This window comes from Aquarana catesbeiana, linkage group LG12 (genome assembly GCF_042186555.1).
Source record: "Aquarana catesbeiana isolate 2022-GZ linkage group LG12, ASM4218655v1, whole genome shotgun sequence".
NCBI classification, from domain to species: Eukaryota; Metazoa; Chordata; class Amphibia; order Anura; family Ranidae; genus Aquarana; species Aquarana catesbeiana.
Window position 1 is genome coordinate 188,552,602 of NC_133335.1, and position 17,792 is coordinate 188,570,393.

Below are 17,792 nucleotides of genomic sequence, written 5' to 3' on the forward strand. Positions count from 1 at the left end.
CTTTCCTTCCTCCCCTGTTAAAGAATACCCGTGTATAATAGCAACACTAACGAATAAAGGAGAGGAAGTTACATAATTCGAATGAAAACTATACAAATCAGGGCAAGACAGAGCCATCCCACAAAAAAGGCAATAATTCAAGTGAAAGAGGTTTTAGATAAGTGAAAAAAAATATGTAAAAGATAATCCTGAACATTAAAAGAAAAACTTGTATGTACATTTAAAAGATCTCTTAATCTAATCTTTGATTGTCAGAGAGGAACCCGCCCCGCTGACTGCACAAGAATGAATCATACTAGGACTTCTGAGTCTTTACATGTAGAACGTCACACATTCTGCAGGTCTTATGGACTAAACAACTGTCAAGATCCCCACAATTGCCAAGAAATACAGCACAAATGTGATATGAGGAGGGCCAACATAAAACAGATTTTAATGAGCAGCGAGGCAGGTGCTGTCTTACTGTGATTGTTGGGAACTTTAAAACCATTTCCTGCTAAAGCATGCTCTGGGTACATAGGAGGGGTAACTGAATAATAGGTGGTATGCACAGAAAGGTGGCATCCGCACACTGGAGGAATAGGCTGGTTGGCATGTGCCCCCTGGACCGGTAATTATAAGATATGCTGAAAGTATATTGGTAGTGGAGATGCTTCACCATTTAGACATCACAGTGGGATCCTGCAGTTTGACCCATACTGGGCATTTATATGACTACCCACGATCGCAGCATCTGACAGAGGCAAATCTTCCAGCACAGCAGTGGCGGTCCATCCATTAGGGGCGCCGCCCCCCATATCCATGTGTCCGGCCCCCTAATCCACATGCAGAGTTTTTTTTATCTTGTAAAGCAGAAGTGCAGGAGACTAGACCGGCTGACCGCCAGGGGCTTGTGCTGTCGGGCTTTCCCGCCCCCCCAATAAAATACCACCAGCCGCCACTGCAGCACAGACTTTCACTTTTCAGGCTCTGAGATGAGATATGACAAATACTGAGTCACAAAGAAAGCTGATGCTGGAAGATGAGAAAAGGTGCATCACAATAAAGCAAGTCTTTTAGGGCCTGTGACTAAGGGCTTTTGCTCAACGTGTTTTTAGTTCCCATAAAGGTCTATGGGGGTGCAAGACTAACTTGAAGCAGGTCAAAAGGTTAACTACAAAAGGCATCTGTCAATGAGTTCTGAATGATTTTAGAAGCATTTAAAACTGATGCAGACACCGCAGAAACAAAAAAGCACATTGACGCAGGCCCTTAGAAACACCCACCTTTCACTATACCTGCCAATTAATATGGCACTATGGCATATTGTGTAGCTTGGCTATGGCAGATGCACGATGAACTTTATGATTGCAGTGCCTGAATGAAGACCATTTCCCTCTTAGTAACCAATCAACTTCTCCCATTTCAGGTCAGAAAATCAAAGGGAGACAGTTGGTTGCAGAGGGAAACCCAGGCTGTTGTTTAATCAGATACTTCGTACACGAGAATATCTATGTAATAGGCCCTACACAGGCTAAAAGCAGGAGTTTGTTATGACTGCACAGCTCTTTGAGACCCTAAGTCTGTACTGCGGCACGCTGCCCCGAATATTGCCTGCCACATCTGTCCTATAATGGATACTCTTGGACTTTTAACTGCGCCTTGTTAACCTATTCAGCAATACTCTATTTACCCTGCCTGCCATGTACAATGGCGCATACTACTTTGAGCATACGAGCTTCACATCTGTTTCTTCAGGTAATATAGCAAACAATCGGCACAATTATATCTAAATGATGGTGTGGAAATGTCAGTTTTCACCTGAAGTAGCACTGCGAGTCATAACAGAATTTAGGCTCAATCTAGGGCAGGGGTCGTCGGATGTAGCCCACTGCTTGCCTTTATCTAGACTTGAGGCATTAATGCTCCCACTGACAGCAGAGATGGAGAACTAATTCTCCCACTGATACCAATGATGGGGAACAAATTCTCCCACTGATACCAATGATGGGGAACTAATTCTCCCACTGATACCTATGATAGGGAACTAATTCTCCCACTGATACCAATGATGGGGAACTAATTCTCCCACTAATACCAATGATGGGGAACTAATTCTCCCACTGACACCAATGAAGGGGCACTATTCCTCCTTCGGACATCAATTTTTTTTACTCCTTACCAACAAGCCTATGGCATTGTTAAGGCCCCGTCACGCCGGGCGCTTTTGAGGCACTTTTCAAGGCGTTAGCGGCGCATTTTTTTGAAGGTCACGTGACTCAAAAGAACCATTTTGAGGCATTTTTTAAGCACTTTTCATGCGCTTCCCATTCATTTAATTGGAGAGGAGCACTTTTTTTAGCGCTCCAAACATGCTACTTGCAGGAGTTATTTCACCACCCTGCCAGCCCAGTATGAAAGCATTCATTAATTTTAATGAAAATAAGTTTTCGTGAGCTTTTCAGTTGCTTTTTATTTAGCGCAAAAGCCCCTGAAAAGCTCCTCAGTGTGAAGGGGGCCTTACTCCCACCAATGCCGGGGCATTTTCTACTCTTACTGGCCACAGTCTAGCCCCCCTAAAATTTGAAGGCCAGCTAGATGGCCCTTTGTTTTGAAAGTTTGGGGACCCCTGATCTAGGGTGATGCATAATGTTGTCTGAAGTAGAGGTCCATTGTAATTAATAAGTGGAGAACCCAATTAATTCCTGAAAGACAGACAGGGCACAGTCAACTATTTATGGATATATGCAGCGATATAGTGCTAATCATATATTGTACATGGTACAAGAATAATGCATATTAGCATCAATATTTTAGGTGGGAGGAATTATAACAACCACTGTAATCCTGCGACTAAAAAGGTCAGATGTTCATCTTAATGGACAAACCATCTTCCCTTCAGAATTCATTAATATTAAAAAAGAAACGCCTTAACAATACAAAGATTCTTATTTCAAAAGGGCAAACTCATCACTTAAATGGGTTTCTACAAACTGTACTCGTATACTAAAAAACAAATTAAAAAAAAATAGTGGAGTAGCGACTACCTCTAGACCAGTAACAGGAGCCATATTTAATATGGCTCTTTCCTATAGGTGCTGCCTAGCTATTTAGATCCATGATCAATGCGCACAATTTAGAACAAACCACAAGTGTGGCGTTTTCAATTTTCTTGAAGGGCCCAGGGAAAAATAAAATAAAAAATACACATCAAAGAAGACTTGATAGCATATGGTACAGCCTTGTGGTGGCACAAAAAAAAAAAAAAAAAAAAAGGCTTCTTTAATAAGATTTGGTTTTAAGGATGAAGCCACTGACTGAAAAATCTTTTTTTATTTTAAAGGTCTAATACCCAATCAAGTTGTTTTCTAACCAATGAAGTTTCTGTCTCATTCTGACCTATCAGGGCCTGTAAAGAGCTGTGCTATAACCCATGTCAACAAATCAGGAATCAGCTTTGAATGCTCTGCCTAGGGTGCAAAATTATGATTGGATGCCACCTTTTAGTGCACCTCAGTGATTTATTAAATAAGCCTGAAAAATACTATAAAATAAAACATTGCATACATCTAGTGAGGTTTAGGTTTTCAAAACCTCGCTATAAGGTCTCCATACTGACAGGACTGTGTCAGTGTTAAGGCTACACAAGATACAAAAGGTGACAATAGCCTTAAATCACCCTTTCTTATAAAACATGAGTCACTTCAACTCATGGAGGTGGTTTCAGGTCTGTTATGTGGAGTGGGATGACTAAACTGATATGGCTAAAGCGCTGGCATGAGTCCATTGCGCTACTCAGTCAAGCCTTCCTTTGCCCTCCAGTGTTGGTGCTCTAGCAGTGGTGTGTGGATCGATCCTAAAGATCCACATGCAGCTTGACAGTCTACAGAGTGATCAGTGATAAAGTTCTCTGCTAGCACAAGCCTTGAATGGGATCCCTCGAGCTGGACACTAAGTGGCAGGTCGCAGAGCCTCCTTACATCCACACATTCAGTGCATTAAGCTCGTATTTTTGGTTTCCAGGCCTTGCCAGAGCGGTCCCTTTGACAAAGTCACTTGCCGGTGGGCCCCTGAAAGAGGGACTTTGGTTTAAGGAGTGCAACTCTTCAGACCCACATCCTGGAAGAGGGAGGTGTAGAACTCAGGCTCCAGCTGCCTGTTCCTATACTTGTTTACTATGTCGGTGATCTTCTGCTTCCGGCGCACGTGTGGAGTGTTGGAGTCGCTTTCCAGCCGCTTTCTCCTACAGATGTTGATGACTGTTTGCCTCACTAAAAAGCCTGGAAAGGGAAATGGAGAATGTTTAACACGATTTCACACTTGTGAAGATGAGAAATAGGCTCAAGTGAAAGAAAAAAGCCAGCCATAGAGAGATCTAAATGTGGCCTGTTCAACAGGAACCAGCTGAATTTCGATCTGTATATGAGAAGGTTAGCTGTACTGAGGTCGATCCAGTGATAGACTTCAGAACAACCAGCTTGTTGGGGTTTTCTCGCCTGAACACAATAGGCTCCCCTATTGCCCAGAGCAGGTAAGAATAACGTTTGTTATTTTAAAAATAAAAGGTTTACAATCACTTTAGGACTTTTGCCTTAAATCAGAATGGAAACATCAATAATCTTTGTCTGCATGATGGAACAATGCAGGAAATAAATATGGTTTAAAAAAAAAACCTGTGCATCATGTCAAAAATCGGTCATAAAAGGTGTTTTTCCCCATTCCGTGCCTACCAAGTGCTCTCCTGCTGACCACCATTCCATCCACCAAGGGGATCACCATGTTGAATTTCCCAGAAGCCCCGTGGACTTTTACCCGGAACAAGCCAGTGTATAGAGGGTGGATGAATATTACAGGCACCTCCTTCTCAGGCATGCGGTTGCTGTTATGAGGGAAAGCACACATGATTAATCCTGCAGTTGTTTTCATGTTAGACGACAATCTTTTGAACCCAGGACATTGTATTACCTGATCGAAGTACTGCTGTTGGTTGTGGTCTCAATACCAGTGCTGGTCTCTGCTGCCAGGTCTGCCAGTGGAAAGTTTTCTGTATGGATGAGAAAACTTTAATGAAAGTGGATGTAAACCCTTACATATACCCAGTGAAGTGAATAGCCTCAGATGATACACAGAGATAAAACAAATTCTCCTACATAAGTTTTACTTGTTTATCTGCAATCTTCCCTTCTCTACATCCCTGCAAAAGTGCAGAATTGTGATAAAATCCTTCTTCATCTGTCAGTATTACAGAGAAGGGGGCGGAGAGCAGCAGTTACAGTGTGTGAGAGCTGATTGGAGGAAGGGACACCGCCTCCCCCCATTTACACACAGCACGGTAAGGAACATGCAGAACTGTGTCCTGAAAAGACAAGCTGTGTGCTAAGCTCTCCTCCCCGATCACAAATGTATCTCATGTGTCGGGGTAACTTCTCAGAAGTGACTCATGCTGATAAAAGAGGAATGAAGCACCAGAGAGAAATGACTCTTAGCGCTTTGGAGATAGACAAGTAAAACAATACAGACATATGTGCTTTGTTCAGATTTCATGACTGAGGTTCACAACCATTTTAAACCTTTCCAGTTCCCAAGTACATAAACATAGTGGCAATCCCCATAATATGCTCTATAGAACCCAACCCTATTCTCAACAATTTTAAGGAACCCTTGAAATAACTCTTAGGACTCAGGGAACACCTAATAATTACTATAGCTACAGCACATGGTAGATTAGTGTGATGGCGCGTGAAGAATACTCATTACATATGTGGTCACTGGGAAGAAACTTCCCCTTACAGATAGCTAATAAAAAAAAAAAAAAAAAGACCGATGTTAGCAATTACTCATCCGAGAGGCTTAAATTGCTCTATGCTCAAAGGAACCCTTAGCAACCTCTGGAGGAACCACAGGGTTCCCCAGAATCCAAGATGAGAAAGCCTGCTCTATAGGATGTTTAAATGGACTTCTCCTTTCTCTACGACATGCGTGCAGTCAAAGCAGACTAAACAGCTTTCCCATTCATATGCAAATTTCTGACATTTGTTCAAAAGCCAACAGCTAGCCCTCATCTCCATCTTTAACCCAGGATGAAGCCAGAAAGGGTGAAACCTGTGGTTGGGAATTTGGATACGGTATGCGCTTTTATACTGGAACATTGCAATAAATTGTAATTTTATTTATATACTTCATTTGTTTGCACTATTTTGCAGCAAATCATCAGCAGCTGGTAGATCAAGTGGATGGCCATGTAACTGGGAGGAAGCATGAGAATGCTGGTCTATTCAAACAGTGGACAGTAAAAATGCATCTAAAACGCATATGCACTGTGTTACATTTTAACACAATGCTTTACAAATGAGCTAAAACCACATATTACCTTTTACAACACACCCGTGTGAATGGGCTCCAAGATCAGACTAAAAATTGTGTTTACACTTTGCCGGAATGGTAGGAGTGTTGGCTCATATACAGTGTTATATGCTGCTGAATACTGCTACATACATTGCTCCAGGCATCATACGCTCAACATAAAATTAAATGTATGTTTAGGCTGTCACAAGCATTAAAAAAAAAAAAAAGTAATGGGTTGGTCTTTGAAGAGCTCATCAGTTCTGAGATAAAGTTAGTAACTGCTAATTCCTTCTCCATTGTTGTATGTTTTTTCAACCACAATGGGGGTTTACCACCAGCTAGTGGTAAACCCCCATTGTGGTTGAAAAAAAATTACAGCATTGACTTTGTAAATAGGAGTGATAAATATCTAAAAAGGATACTTGTTGTGACCGCAGTGGCCACACATGGATCATCACTCCATGTATGGCCAGCTGCTTGAATTTTACATAACCACTATAGGCAGACTATGATATGTGCATTTAATGCATTTTAAACACATTATTTACCTGGAAAACCCTTGTATACACATACAAAAGCTCTGAGGCTTCTGCTGGCTGTCACCATCATGACTGCAACGTCAGCAGCTCCAGTCAGCCACTCAAGTGATTGTCTTTAGCTGTGATGATGAACCTTGACACCCCATGATGTGCAACAACACTGCAGAGTGCATGAGAATCATGGGAAATGTATTTCCAAAACATCTGGGGTGCCAAGGTTCGCTAATCACTGCTCTATAGTATTACCCTTCACTCAGCTCAGCACACTCAGCAACTAAAATTTCTAGAAGGATGTCAGCAACAGAAACCTTCATATCTCTTCAAGTAGAGGTTTCCTTTAAGGGTAACTGACGTGCAGAAGGGGCACTGAAATATATGCAGTATATCTTGATAAACACTATATACTGGAAATGATTGTCACACTGTGTGGTTTTACAAACATACCCAAATCATCATATTGCTCCAGCCACACGACAGCCACTTTAGTCTCTGGTCCCAGTGGTGGGACAGTTCTCCCATGTGGAAGCTTCTTAGCACGTGATGTTGGACTAAGCTAAAAATAATAAAAAAACAAAAAACAAAACAAAAAAAAAAAAACAAAACAAAAAAAACAAGAAAACCAAAACACAAAAAACACATGATTAAAGCCCAATTGAACTTTTAGCTTAAATCAGTTAAACACATTCCAGGTGCATCAAAACTCTTAGTTTTCCAAGACAGCCACAGTCTGAGTAGAAAGGCCTGTCCCCTGGCAGTATGCTGTAGAGCAGGGCCCTTGCTCTCTGTTTGGAAACCGTGGTCATTCTGTAGTAGTCTGACACACCCCTTACTAAGTCAGAGCCTGATTGCAAAGCTAGAGGTCTGGCCAAATTAGATTAGACCTGAGTTGATTTGGCATTCCCAGCATACAATCACCAGAAGCTAGTGGGATATAACTCATGCTCCATGACTTCCTATCCTGTACTGTAGAAAAATCTTTTGTCCGTGGACAGATAAAACAGTACTTACCCTTTGCGTGGAGTTTAAGCCTTCTGTGTGATTCGGGAAAAGTTCCAAAGTCAACGGTTGCTTTAATATTCCATGTAGAAGGTCCATATTGGAATCTGCTTCTTGTTCAGATGCATTACTTTCTGAGGACTCAGCTGGTCAGTGCAGATTAAAAAAAAAAAAGAAGTCAAGTCAGTCACATTTTTAGGTTGTAGATCAAGCTTTGTGACCCACTTGTACATTCTCACGTCAAAACTTACTGAGAGCCTCAGTTACGGATGGTACCACAAAAGCAATCTCAGTAAGTGCATCTGCGTAATACAGGACTTTCTTCTGTCCGTTAAATATGCTTCCACCTGAGTCTTCTGCATTAGTGGTTTCATCTATAAGTAAATCAAAAAAAGAGCTTAGTGGTTTGTATACTATTTTGGCGCATGCTAGATGGTGATGATAACAATCTCTTTCAGACAGAACAGCAAAAAGGATGACAAAGTGAAAAAGAATTTGCCCTTTGCTAATTTTTTAATTAGGTTTGCATTTGTCACACTTAAATGATTCAGATCAAACAAATTTTTATATTACATAGATAACCCGTGTAAATACAAAATGCAGTTTTTAAATTAGGATTTAATTTATTAAGGGAAAAAACTATCCAAACCTGCCTGACCCTATGTGAAAAATTAATTGCATTTAAATGTTACAAAAAAAAAAAAACAAAACAAAACAAAACAAACAACAGGAAGGGGCAAATACTTTTTCACAGCACTGTATATATACCAGACCCCAACTTACACCTAGCACTTCCCCTCTCTCTCCCAGTCTGAGTGCAGCTGTGCAGAGGATGAAAAGAGGCTTAAGCTGCATATACACTAGTAGAATTTCAAATGGAAATTCTTAGGAAAATTTGTACAAATTGTTTTAGAACACTCGAATTCCGATCTAAACATCAATTTGATCCCACTAATGAGTAGAATAATGAGCAAATGTTCTTACAACATTCTTACAATGAAAAATGTCATATGAAATTCTATAAGTGTATACAGTGCCTTGAAAAAGTATTCATACCCCTTAAAATTTTCCACATTTTGTCATGTTACAACCAAAAACATAAATGTATTTTATTGGGATTTTATGTGATAGACCAACACAAACTGGCACATAATAGTGAAGTGGAAGGAAAATGATAAATGGTTTTCACATTTTTACAAATAAATATGCGAAAAGTGTTGGGTGCATTTGTATTCAGCCCCCGAGTCAATACTTTGTAGAACCGCCTTTCACTGCAATTACAGCTGCAAGTCTTTTTGGGTATGTCTCTACCAGCTTTGCACATCTAGAGAGTGACATTTTTGCCCATTCATCTTTGCAAAATAGCTAAAGCTCTGTCAAATTGGATGAAGAGCGTCTGCAAACAGCAATTTTCAAGTCTTGCCACAGATTCTCAATTGGATTTAGGTCTGGACTTTGACTGAGCCATTCTAACACATGAATATGCTTTGATCTAAACCATTCCATTTTAGCTCTGGCTGTATGTTTAGGGTCGCTGGAAGGCGAACCTCCGCTTGGCTGCTTCTCTGATTAATGCTCTCCTTGCCCAGCCTGTCAGTTTAGGTGGATGGCCATGTCTTGATAGGTTTGCAGTTGTGCCATACTCTTTCCATTTTCGGATGATGGATCGAAACAGCTGCATTTATACAGAGAATAAATTACACATAGGTTGACACTATTTACTAATTAGGTGACTTCTGAAGGCAATTTCCCCCACTAAACTTTAGTTAGGGGTATCAGAGTAAGCCCACGTTCACATTGGGCAGATTTGGCATATGATTTGACATGTCAGATTGCATGCCAAATCGGTGGCTATTGCCGGCAGTGGCACTTTGCGGCACCGCACAGATTCCCAAAAGTAGTTCCTGTACTACTTTTGGTGACTTCGGGGGGCGATCTGAATAGACATCTGTGCATGAACCTGCACAGATATCTGTCAAATCGCCACTGAAGTCGGACTGCATTGCTGGTTTAAAATCGTACGAGTTCAGCTGAACCCGCACAATTTCAAACCCGTATCAGTGTGAACCTGAATATAAATGTATGCCACACTTTTCAGTTATTTACTTATAAAAAAAATTGAAAACCATTTATAATTTTCCTTCAACTTCACAATTATGTGCCAGTTTGTGTTGGTCTATCACATAAAATAAATTTATGTTTTTGGTTGTAACATGACAAAATGTGGAAAATTTCAAGGGGTATGAATACTTTTTCAAGGCACTGTACCCAGCTTAATACTAATAAAGATTTAGGTACAGTGATGGAAAAAAGTATTTGGTCCCCTGCTGATTTTGTACGTTTGCCCACTGACAAAAAAATGATCAGTCTATAACTTTAATGGTAGGTTTATTTTAACAGTGAGAGACAGAATAACAAACGAAAAATCCAGAAAAACGCATTTCAAACAAGTAATAAAATAGATTTGCATTTTAATGAGTGAAATAAGTATTTGACCCCTTTGCAAAACATGACTTAGTACTTGGTGGTAAAACCCTTGTTGGCAATCACAGAGGTCAGATGTTTCTTGTAGTTGGCCACCAGGTTTGCACACATCTCAGGAGGGATTTTGTCCCACTCCTCTTTGCAGATCCTTTCCAAGTTATTAAGGTTGAGGCTGAAGGTTGAGGGATGAAGGTCTGGAGACTGGCTAGGCCACTCCAGGACCTTAATGTTTTGGGTCATTGTCATGCTGGAATACCCATCCACGACCCATTTTCAATGCCCTGGCTGAGGAAAGGAGGTTCTCACTCAAGATTTGACGGCACATTGCCCCATCCATCGTCCCTTTGATTCAGTGAAGTTGTCCTGTCCCCGTAGCAGAAAACCCCCCCAAAGCATAATGTTTCCACCTCCAAGTTTGACGGTGGAGATGGTGTTCTTGGGGTCATAGGCAGCATTCCTCCTCCTCCAAACACAGCGAGTTGAGTTGATGCCAAAGAGCTCGATTTTGGTCTCATCTGGCCACAACACTTTCACCCAGTTCTCCTCTAAATCATTCAGATAGTCATGATCAAACTTCAGACAGGTCTGTACATGTGTTTTGAGTAGGGGGACACGACAGGCGCTGCAGGTTTTCAGTCCTTCATGGCGTAGTGCGTTCCCAATTGTTTTCTTGGTGACTATGATCCCAGCTGCCTTGAGATCATTGACAAGATTCTCCCGTGTAGCTCTGGGCTGATTCTTCACCGTTCTCATGATCACCGAAATGCTACAAGGTGAGATCTTACATGGAGCCCGAGACCGAGGTAGACTGACAATTATGTTTTGTTTCTTCCATTTACGAATAATCGCACCAACTGTTGTCACCCTCTCAACAAGCTGCCTGGCGAGGTCTTGTAGCCAATTCCAGCCATGTGTAGGTCTACAATCTTGTCCCTGACATCCTTGGACAGCTCTTTGGTCTTGGCCATGATGGAGAGATTGAAAACGGATCGATTGCTTCTGTGGACAGGTGTCTTTTATACAGGTAACAAGCTGAGATTAGGAGCACTTCCTTTAAGAGAGTGCTCCTAATCTCAGCTCGTTACCTGTATAGAAGACACCTGGGAGCCAGAAATCTTGCTGATTGATAGGGGATCAAATACTTATTTCACTCATTAAAATGCAAATCAATTTATAACTTTTTTTAAATGCGTTTTTCTGGATATTTTTGTTGTTACTCTGTCTCTCACTGTTAAAATAATTCTACCATTAAAATTATAGACTGATCATTTCTTTGTCAGTGGGCAAACTTACAAAATAAGCAGGGGATCAAATACAACTAGTGAGGGAAAAAAGTATGTAAACATACATTTGCATCACTGGTATTTTTATATTTGCCTGGGATTCAGCTTTAACCACTTGCCAACCCCCTGCCCACAGTAGTTGTACTGCGAGTGGGAGGCAGCTCCAGGCAAGGCGACATACTGGTAAGTCACGGCTTTTCTTCCAGGTTTGGGGTGCACGCATGTGCGTGCCCCCGCCAACCTGTGCAGTGATTGGACACTACACGAGTTTTGCAGCTGATTTCTGCCAATGATTTTGGCTGAAGTCAGCTGATCGGCTGTTGCCAATCACACACAGAATTCTGTGTGTACAAAAAAGCAGACCTCTGTGTATTGTGAACAGCGATCTGGCTGTTTCTTCATCCTGCTTAAAAAACAGACAAATAGTTAAGTAACAGCAGCACACATTACACATTCTTAGGCACACAGTTAACCCTTTGATTGCCCCTAGATGTTAACCCCTTCCCAGCCAGTGTCATTAGTACAGTGACAGTGTACAGTACTAGCACTGATCACTGTATTAGCATCACTTGATGTCAGTGTCAGTTAGCGTACCTCCCAGCCAGCATCAGGTAGCGACAGATTGCCTGCCACACTATCACAGTCGCTGATCACCGCCAATACTAGTATAGTGTCATACCTGCTTCTAGTACCAGTTTGTAAACGCTATAACTTTTGGAATTGTTTTTATTTTTTAACCAAAGACATGTAGCAGATTACACGTTGGCCTAAATTTATGAAGAAATTTGATTTCTATTGGATATGTTTTATAACAGAAAGTAGCAAAATGCATGAAAAAAAAAAAACATTCCTAGCTGACAAAATCAACACCTGACTAAATAACTGTACTTTACAAGATAAAGTGCTAATATGATTCATTTTGAAAACAGCGTGATTCAATTATTATTCAATTATTGAAGTCAGCAGGGATATCAGATTGCAGTGTTTATACGGTGGTCAGTGATTTTACAGTGAATATGCAGAAACCGGGGAAACATGCTCCCATGAGTCTTTGGTCAAAGCTGGAAGAACGCATACTGCCACATTTAGGTTTTTCTGTACATACCTTGATCTTGTTGGTCATTCTCACTGATGCAGTTAATTGACCAGCTTGTAGACACATGGCCTGTCCACCCTGGGTGCTTCCCAACATCCACAGGCCAGCCAAGAGAAAGCAGGAACTCCAGGAAGTGAGGCTGCACATTACTAGATGACTCAACATTCTTCAAGATCTGTGAATGCGTCACATATTAACTAATTTAAAACTTTGTATCAATAAGACCCAGAATAAATCAAATGGGTGGTTTTATTGACCCAATCTCTTATGAGGTAGCATAGAAGAAAAAAAAAAACAAAAACAAAAAAACCCACACTATTACAGGGGTCTCCAAACTTTTCACGTCGAAGGGCACAATGTATATTTTACACTTACTGAAGGGCCAAAAAAAAAAAAATTATAAATAAAATCGACAGTAGAGGAATAGAATAAAATTTGCCAGGCTGCCAGCACCTGTATCCGTTGCCCATACCTTAATGCAGTAGCCTCATGCAGCGGGTTAAACTACTAGTGTGCATTAGGGCCTTACATTTGTGTTACCATCAGAGTCTCCCTGCAAATTTGTGTCACCATCACTCATTAGGGTTTCTCTGTAAATTGGTGTCCCCATCATAGCCCCCTAAAACGTTTGTGTCACCATCACCCATCAAATTCTCTCCACAAACCGGTGTCCCCATCAGAATCTTCCCGCACACTTGTGTCACCCTACAGCCATTACACATCCCCACAACTGTGCCCCCATCAGAGCTATCACCCCCCTCCCCAACAACTGTGCCCTTATCAGAGCCATCACCACCCTCCCCCACAACTGTGCCCTCATCAGAGCCATCACCCCCCTCCCCCACAACTGTGCCCTCATCAGAGCCATCACCCCCCTCCCCCACAACTGTGCCCTCATCAGAGCCATCGCCCCCCTCCCCCACAACTGTGCCCCCATTAGAGCCATCGCACCCCCTCCCCACAACTGTGCCCCCATTAGAGCCATCGCACCCCCTCCCCACAACTGTGCCCCCATCAGAGCCATCACCCCCCTCCCCCACAACTGTGCCCCCATCAAAGCCATCACCCCCCTCCCCCACAACTGTGCCCCCATCACAGCCATCACCACCCTCCCCCACAACTGTTCTGCCATCAGAGCCATCACCCCCTCCCCCACAACTGTGCCCCATTCATAGCTATCACCCCCCTCCCCCACAACTGTGCCCCCATCACAGCCATCACCACCCTCCCCCACAACTGTTCTGCCATCAGAGCAATCACTCCCCTTCCCGAGAATTGTGCCCCATCACCCCCCTCCCCCTTACCTGTGCCTCCATCAGAGGCAATCCCTCCCCACCCTGCACGTTGTTTCCTCCCCATCTGTCTCTCTGCTGTACAGTGAGCCCTAAGTGCAGACCTTCTGTATTAACCAGCTCCCGCCCCGCTGTTACATGCTCGCTGTATGCAAAATTACAGTGCTAAAGGACAGCAGTTTTAACAGCGGGGCGGAGCCGGGAGGATTCGCTGATCTGCACTGAATTCACAGGTTGATGCCGGTATCTTGCTGAGAAAGTTCCCCCGGCGGATAAGGACCCCCCTGCGCTGTGCTTGCGCAGTACGAACGACTACAGAGCCGCCGAAAATGAACAGCTGATCGTCAGCTCTACACGGCGCCTGCGCACTACATTCTGCCCTAAGTCCACGTTAAAGCCCCACCATCCAAGTGGACATAGAGTTAGAATATTAATATGCCGAGCGCATATTGGCACGCAGGCGCTGTGTACAGCTGACTCAGGTGTTCAGCTTCGGCTCTTTTCGGCGGCTCCCTTGTTGTTCCTACTGCGCAAGCGCTGCACCTGCGAAGTACAGGGGGGTAATTATCCGCCGAGGGGAACTTTCTCTGCAGAACACCGGCTGTTCTAGCAAGCAACACATGGAGGCGCCAAGAGTGGCTGCGGGACGTGCGCTGCACATTGCCAGGGTGGGGGCGAGTATGCATCGCAGGTTCCGCAACCCAGCAAAGCTTTAACAGAGAGATAGTCCCTGCAGTGACTCTGAGGACTCTAGCTGCGGGACGGTAAAAACATCCTAGCAGGCTGAACGTGGTCCGAGGCCCATACTTTGGAGACCCCTGTACTATTACAATTAACCTGCGTATTTTTTTTTTAGTGTGGAAACTGATGCCCGCTCCAGTCACACAAACTTTCCTTCCTTTCGCTCTCCATTCCAACACTGGGAGAGAAGAGAAATACCTGGTCTTTGTGTATGGGAAGCATGTAACTCCCCTTGCTCACATGTAACAGTGTTGTTGATTTGGCATTGGACACGCATGCTCTAAGCACTGTCACATAGGGCGGGGAGAGAGTCCCTAACCATGTTTTAGCTCTAAGCTGCAAAAACTGTCACATCTTCAGCAGAGATCTAAAGGGCTACATTGTTAGGCACTTGGTCATATGACAAGCTGCTAAGGGAGGGGTGTCAAACTGGCGTTCCTCCAGCTGTTGCGGAACTACAAGTCCCATCATGCCTCTGCTTGTGGGAGTCATGCTTGTACCTATCAGCCTTGCAATGCCTCATGTGACTTGTAGTTCCGCAACAGCTAGAGGCCTGCCAGTTTGACACCTGTGTTCTAAGGGATCCGAGAGCAGAAGGGAAGTAATTTAGGGTTTTGTTTTACGACTTTGAGTCTCTGTTCACATCTAGGCGTTTTTGGTCGATTTTCTGCTTTAAGCCTCAGCTTTAAAAAAAAAAATGCCCAACAAGACAAATCCCATTAATTTCACTTCTGAAAATTCTATCGCCTTAAGCAAAATACCCGTTCCCTCAAAAAAGTACATGAGCTTCTTTTTTGGCAGATTAAAGGCGTTTTACTGCTTTTCATTGGTCACTCGTCAACTCAATAATGCTGCAAAAACACCAGAAAAAACACCAGATGTGAATGAAGCCTTATAGTTATGGGTTCAGTTTGTATTGGGAAGGGGTGGGTGGGGGTTGTTGGTTTACAAAAGGTCCTTTTATTGGGACAGATTTGCCCCTGACCAGTTCTATTATGTGCACTACAAGAAATTATACAAATGCAGCAAAAAGCACAATAAATATGCAGCATATTTCAGGCATACAAGGGTAGGGGTGGCAAAAATCAATCAAAATACTGTAAAGTTTCATTGGTAAATGCACAGCAGTCAGGTTTATAGCAATTCTTTTCAGCATGACTAGCCCTAGATGTCTCACCTCTTGGCTTGTTTTCTGTCCGGCTTTCATATAGAAAATGAAAACTGTATCAAATGGACGACATGGAAGTAAATCCAAGTATCCAATATCATCAAAGAAGCCAGGCATGTGTGAGTCAAGGGCAATAAGGTGAGGAGGTAGACGACTGTTTACAGGTTCCTGAAAGACAGGGGGATCATGAGTGATTATTAAATTGACAAGCTTCAGTATAAGAGACACAAAGTACAAAGTGAAGACTCTAGGTCAGCCTTCTCAACCAGAGTGCCGCCTGTGTGGCTGCATCTAAAAAGTTAGAGCTGTAAGCTTCCTCTATATGCACAGTTCAACAACCTTGCCCTGAAAGTTTATTCCAAATTTTGCGGTCACATTTGAAAAAAAGCACACGTTTATTGTGAGTTCACATTGACACTGCATACAGTGCATCCAGAAAGTATTCACAGTGCTTCACTTTTTCCACAATTTTGTTATGTTACAGCCTTATCCCAAAATAGAGTACATTCATTATTTTCCTCAAAATTCTACAAACAATATCCCATGACAATGTGAAAAGTAGTTTGAACTTTTTGCAAATTTATTAAAAAAAAAAATAAATCACATGTACATAAGTATTCACAGCCTTTGCCATGACACTCAAAATTGAGCTCAGGCTCATCCTGTTTCCACTGATAATCTTTGAGATGTTTCTACAACTTGGAGTCAACCTGTGGTAAATTCAGTTGATTGGACATGATTTGGAAAGGTACTCACCTGTCTATATAAGGTCCCACAGTTAACAGTGCATCTTATGGCCCGTACACACGATCCGAATATCATACGACAGATCATAAGACCTTTGTTGCTTAATAGTCACTTAATAGTAGAAACTGAATAGGTAAATAAAGTCACGAAAATTCTCGTACGAAAAAAAAAAAAAAAAAAACGGAAGTGATGTCATGTGTTGTAATGTATTTGTATTGTATTTTCGGATGACAAGTATACTGACTAAACGAAAATCGCATGATCTGGAGTTGTACGAGGAAAATTTTCGTGCATGTCCGATCTAATAATATCGGATGAACTGTCGTGATCGGCTGTCGAAAGTAGTGTACACACGATCCGAAAATCGTACGATTCTTCCTCGGATGACAGTTTTCGTACAATATTCGGATTGTGTATACGGGCCATTAGAGCACAAACCAAGCCGTGAAGTCCAAGGAATTGTCTGTAGAGCTCCGAAACAGGATTGCATCGAGGCACAGATCTGGGGCAGGGTACAAAAACATTTCTGCAGCATTGAAGGTCCCAAAGAGCACAATGGCCTCCATCATTCATAAATGGAAGAAGTTTGGAACCACCAGGACTCTTCCTAGAGCAGGCCGCCCGGCCAAACTGAGCGATGGGTGGAGAAGGGCCCTAGTCAGGGAGGTAACCAAGAACCCGATGGTCACTCTGAAAGAGCTTCAGCGTTTCTCTGTGGAGAGAGGAGAACCTTCCAGAAGAACAACCATCTCTGAAGCACTCCAACAATCAGGCCTGTATGGTAGAGTGGCCAGACGGAAGCCTAGAGTTTTTTCCAAAAGGCACCTGAAGGACTTTGACCACGATAAACAAAATTCTCGGGTCGGATGAAACAAAGATTGAACTCTTTGGCCTGAATGGCAAGCGTCATGTCTGGAGAAAACCAGGCACCGCTCATCACTAGGCTAATACCATCCCTACAGCGAAGAAAGGTGGTGGCAGAATCATGCTGTGGGAATGTTTTTCTGCGACATCCTTGATGAAAACCTGCTCCAGAGTGCTCTGGACCTCAGACTGGGGCAAAGGTTCATCCTCCAATAGGACAACAACCCTAAGCACACAGCCAGGATAACAAAGGAGTGG

General features: G+C 42.7%; 1 protein-coding gene across 6 annotated transcripts in view; it reads right to left on the minus strand.

Annotated features, from left to right (window-relative positions):
- Window positions 1-404: 404 nt before the first annotated feature.
- The window catches only part of RALGAPB (Ral GTPase activating protein non-catalytic subunit beta), a 186,997-nt gene continuing 169,609 nt past the window's right edge, over window positions 405-17,792 (minus strand). For all 6 annotated transcript variants that reach the window (XM_073606330.1, XM_073606329.1, XM_073606332.1 and 3 more), the window contains 8 exons: window positions 15,933-16,091; window positions 12,732-12,897; window positions 8,111-8,233; window positions 7,872-8,005; window positions 7,308-7,416; window positions 4,945-5,023; window positions 4,710-4,858; window positions 405-4,259 (listed from right to left, as the gene is read on the minus strand). In XM_073606330.1, coding sequence (XP_073462431.1) covers window positions 4,069-4,259; window positions 4,710-4,858; window positions 4,945-5,023; window positions 7,308-7,416; window positions 7,872-8,005; window positions 8,111-8,233; window positions 12,732-12,897; window positions 15,933-16,091 — 1,110 coding nt within the window. In that variant the 3' untranslated portion in view covers window positions 405-4,068. The remainder of the gene's footprint in view (window positions 4,260-4,709; window positions 4,859-4,944; window positions 5,024-7,307; window positions 7,417-7,871; window positions 8,006-8,110; window positions 8,234-12,731; window positions 12,898-15,932; window positions 16,092-17,792) is intronic.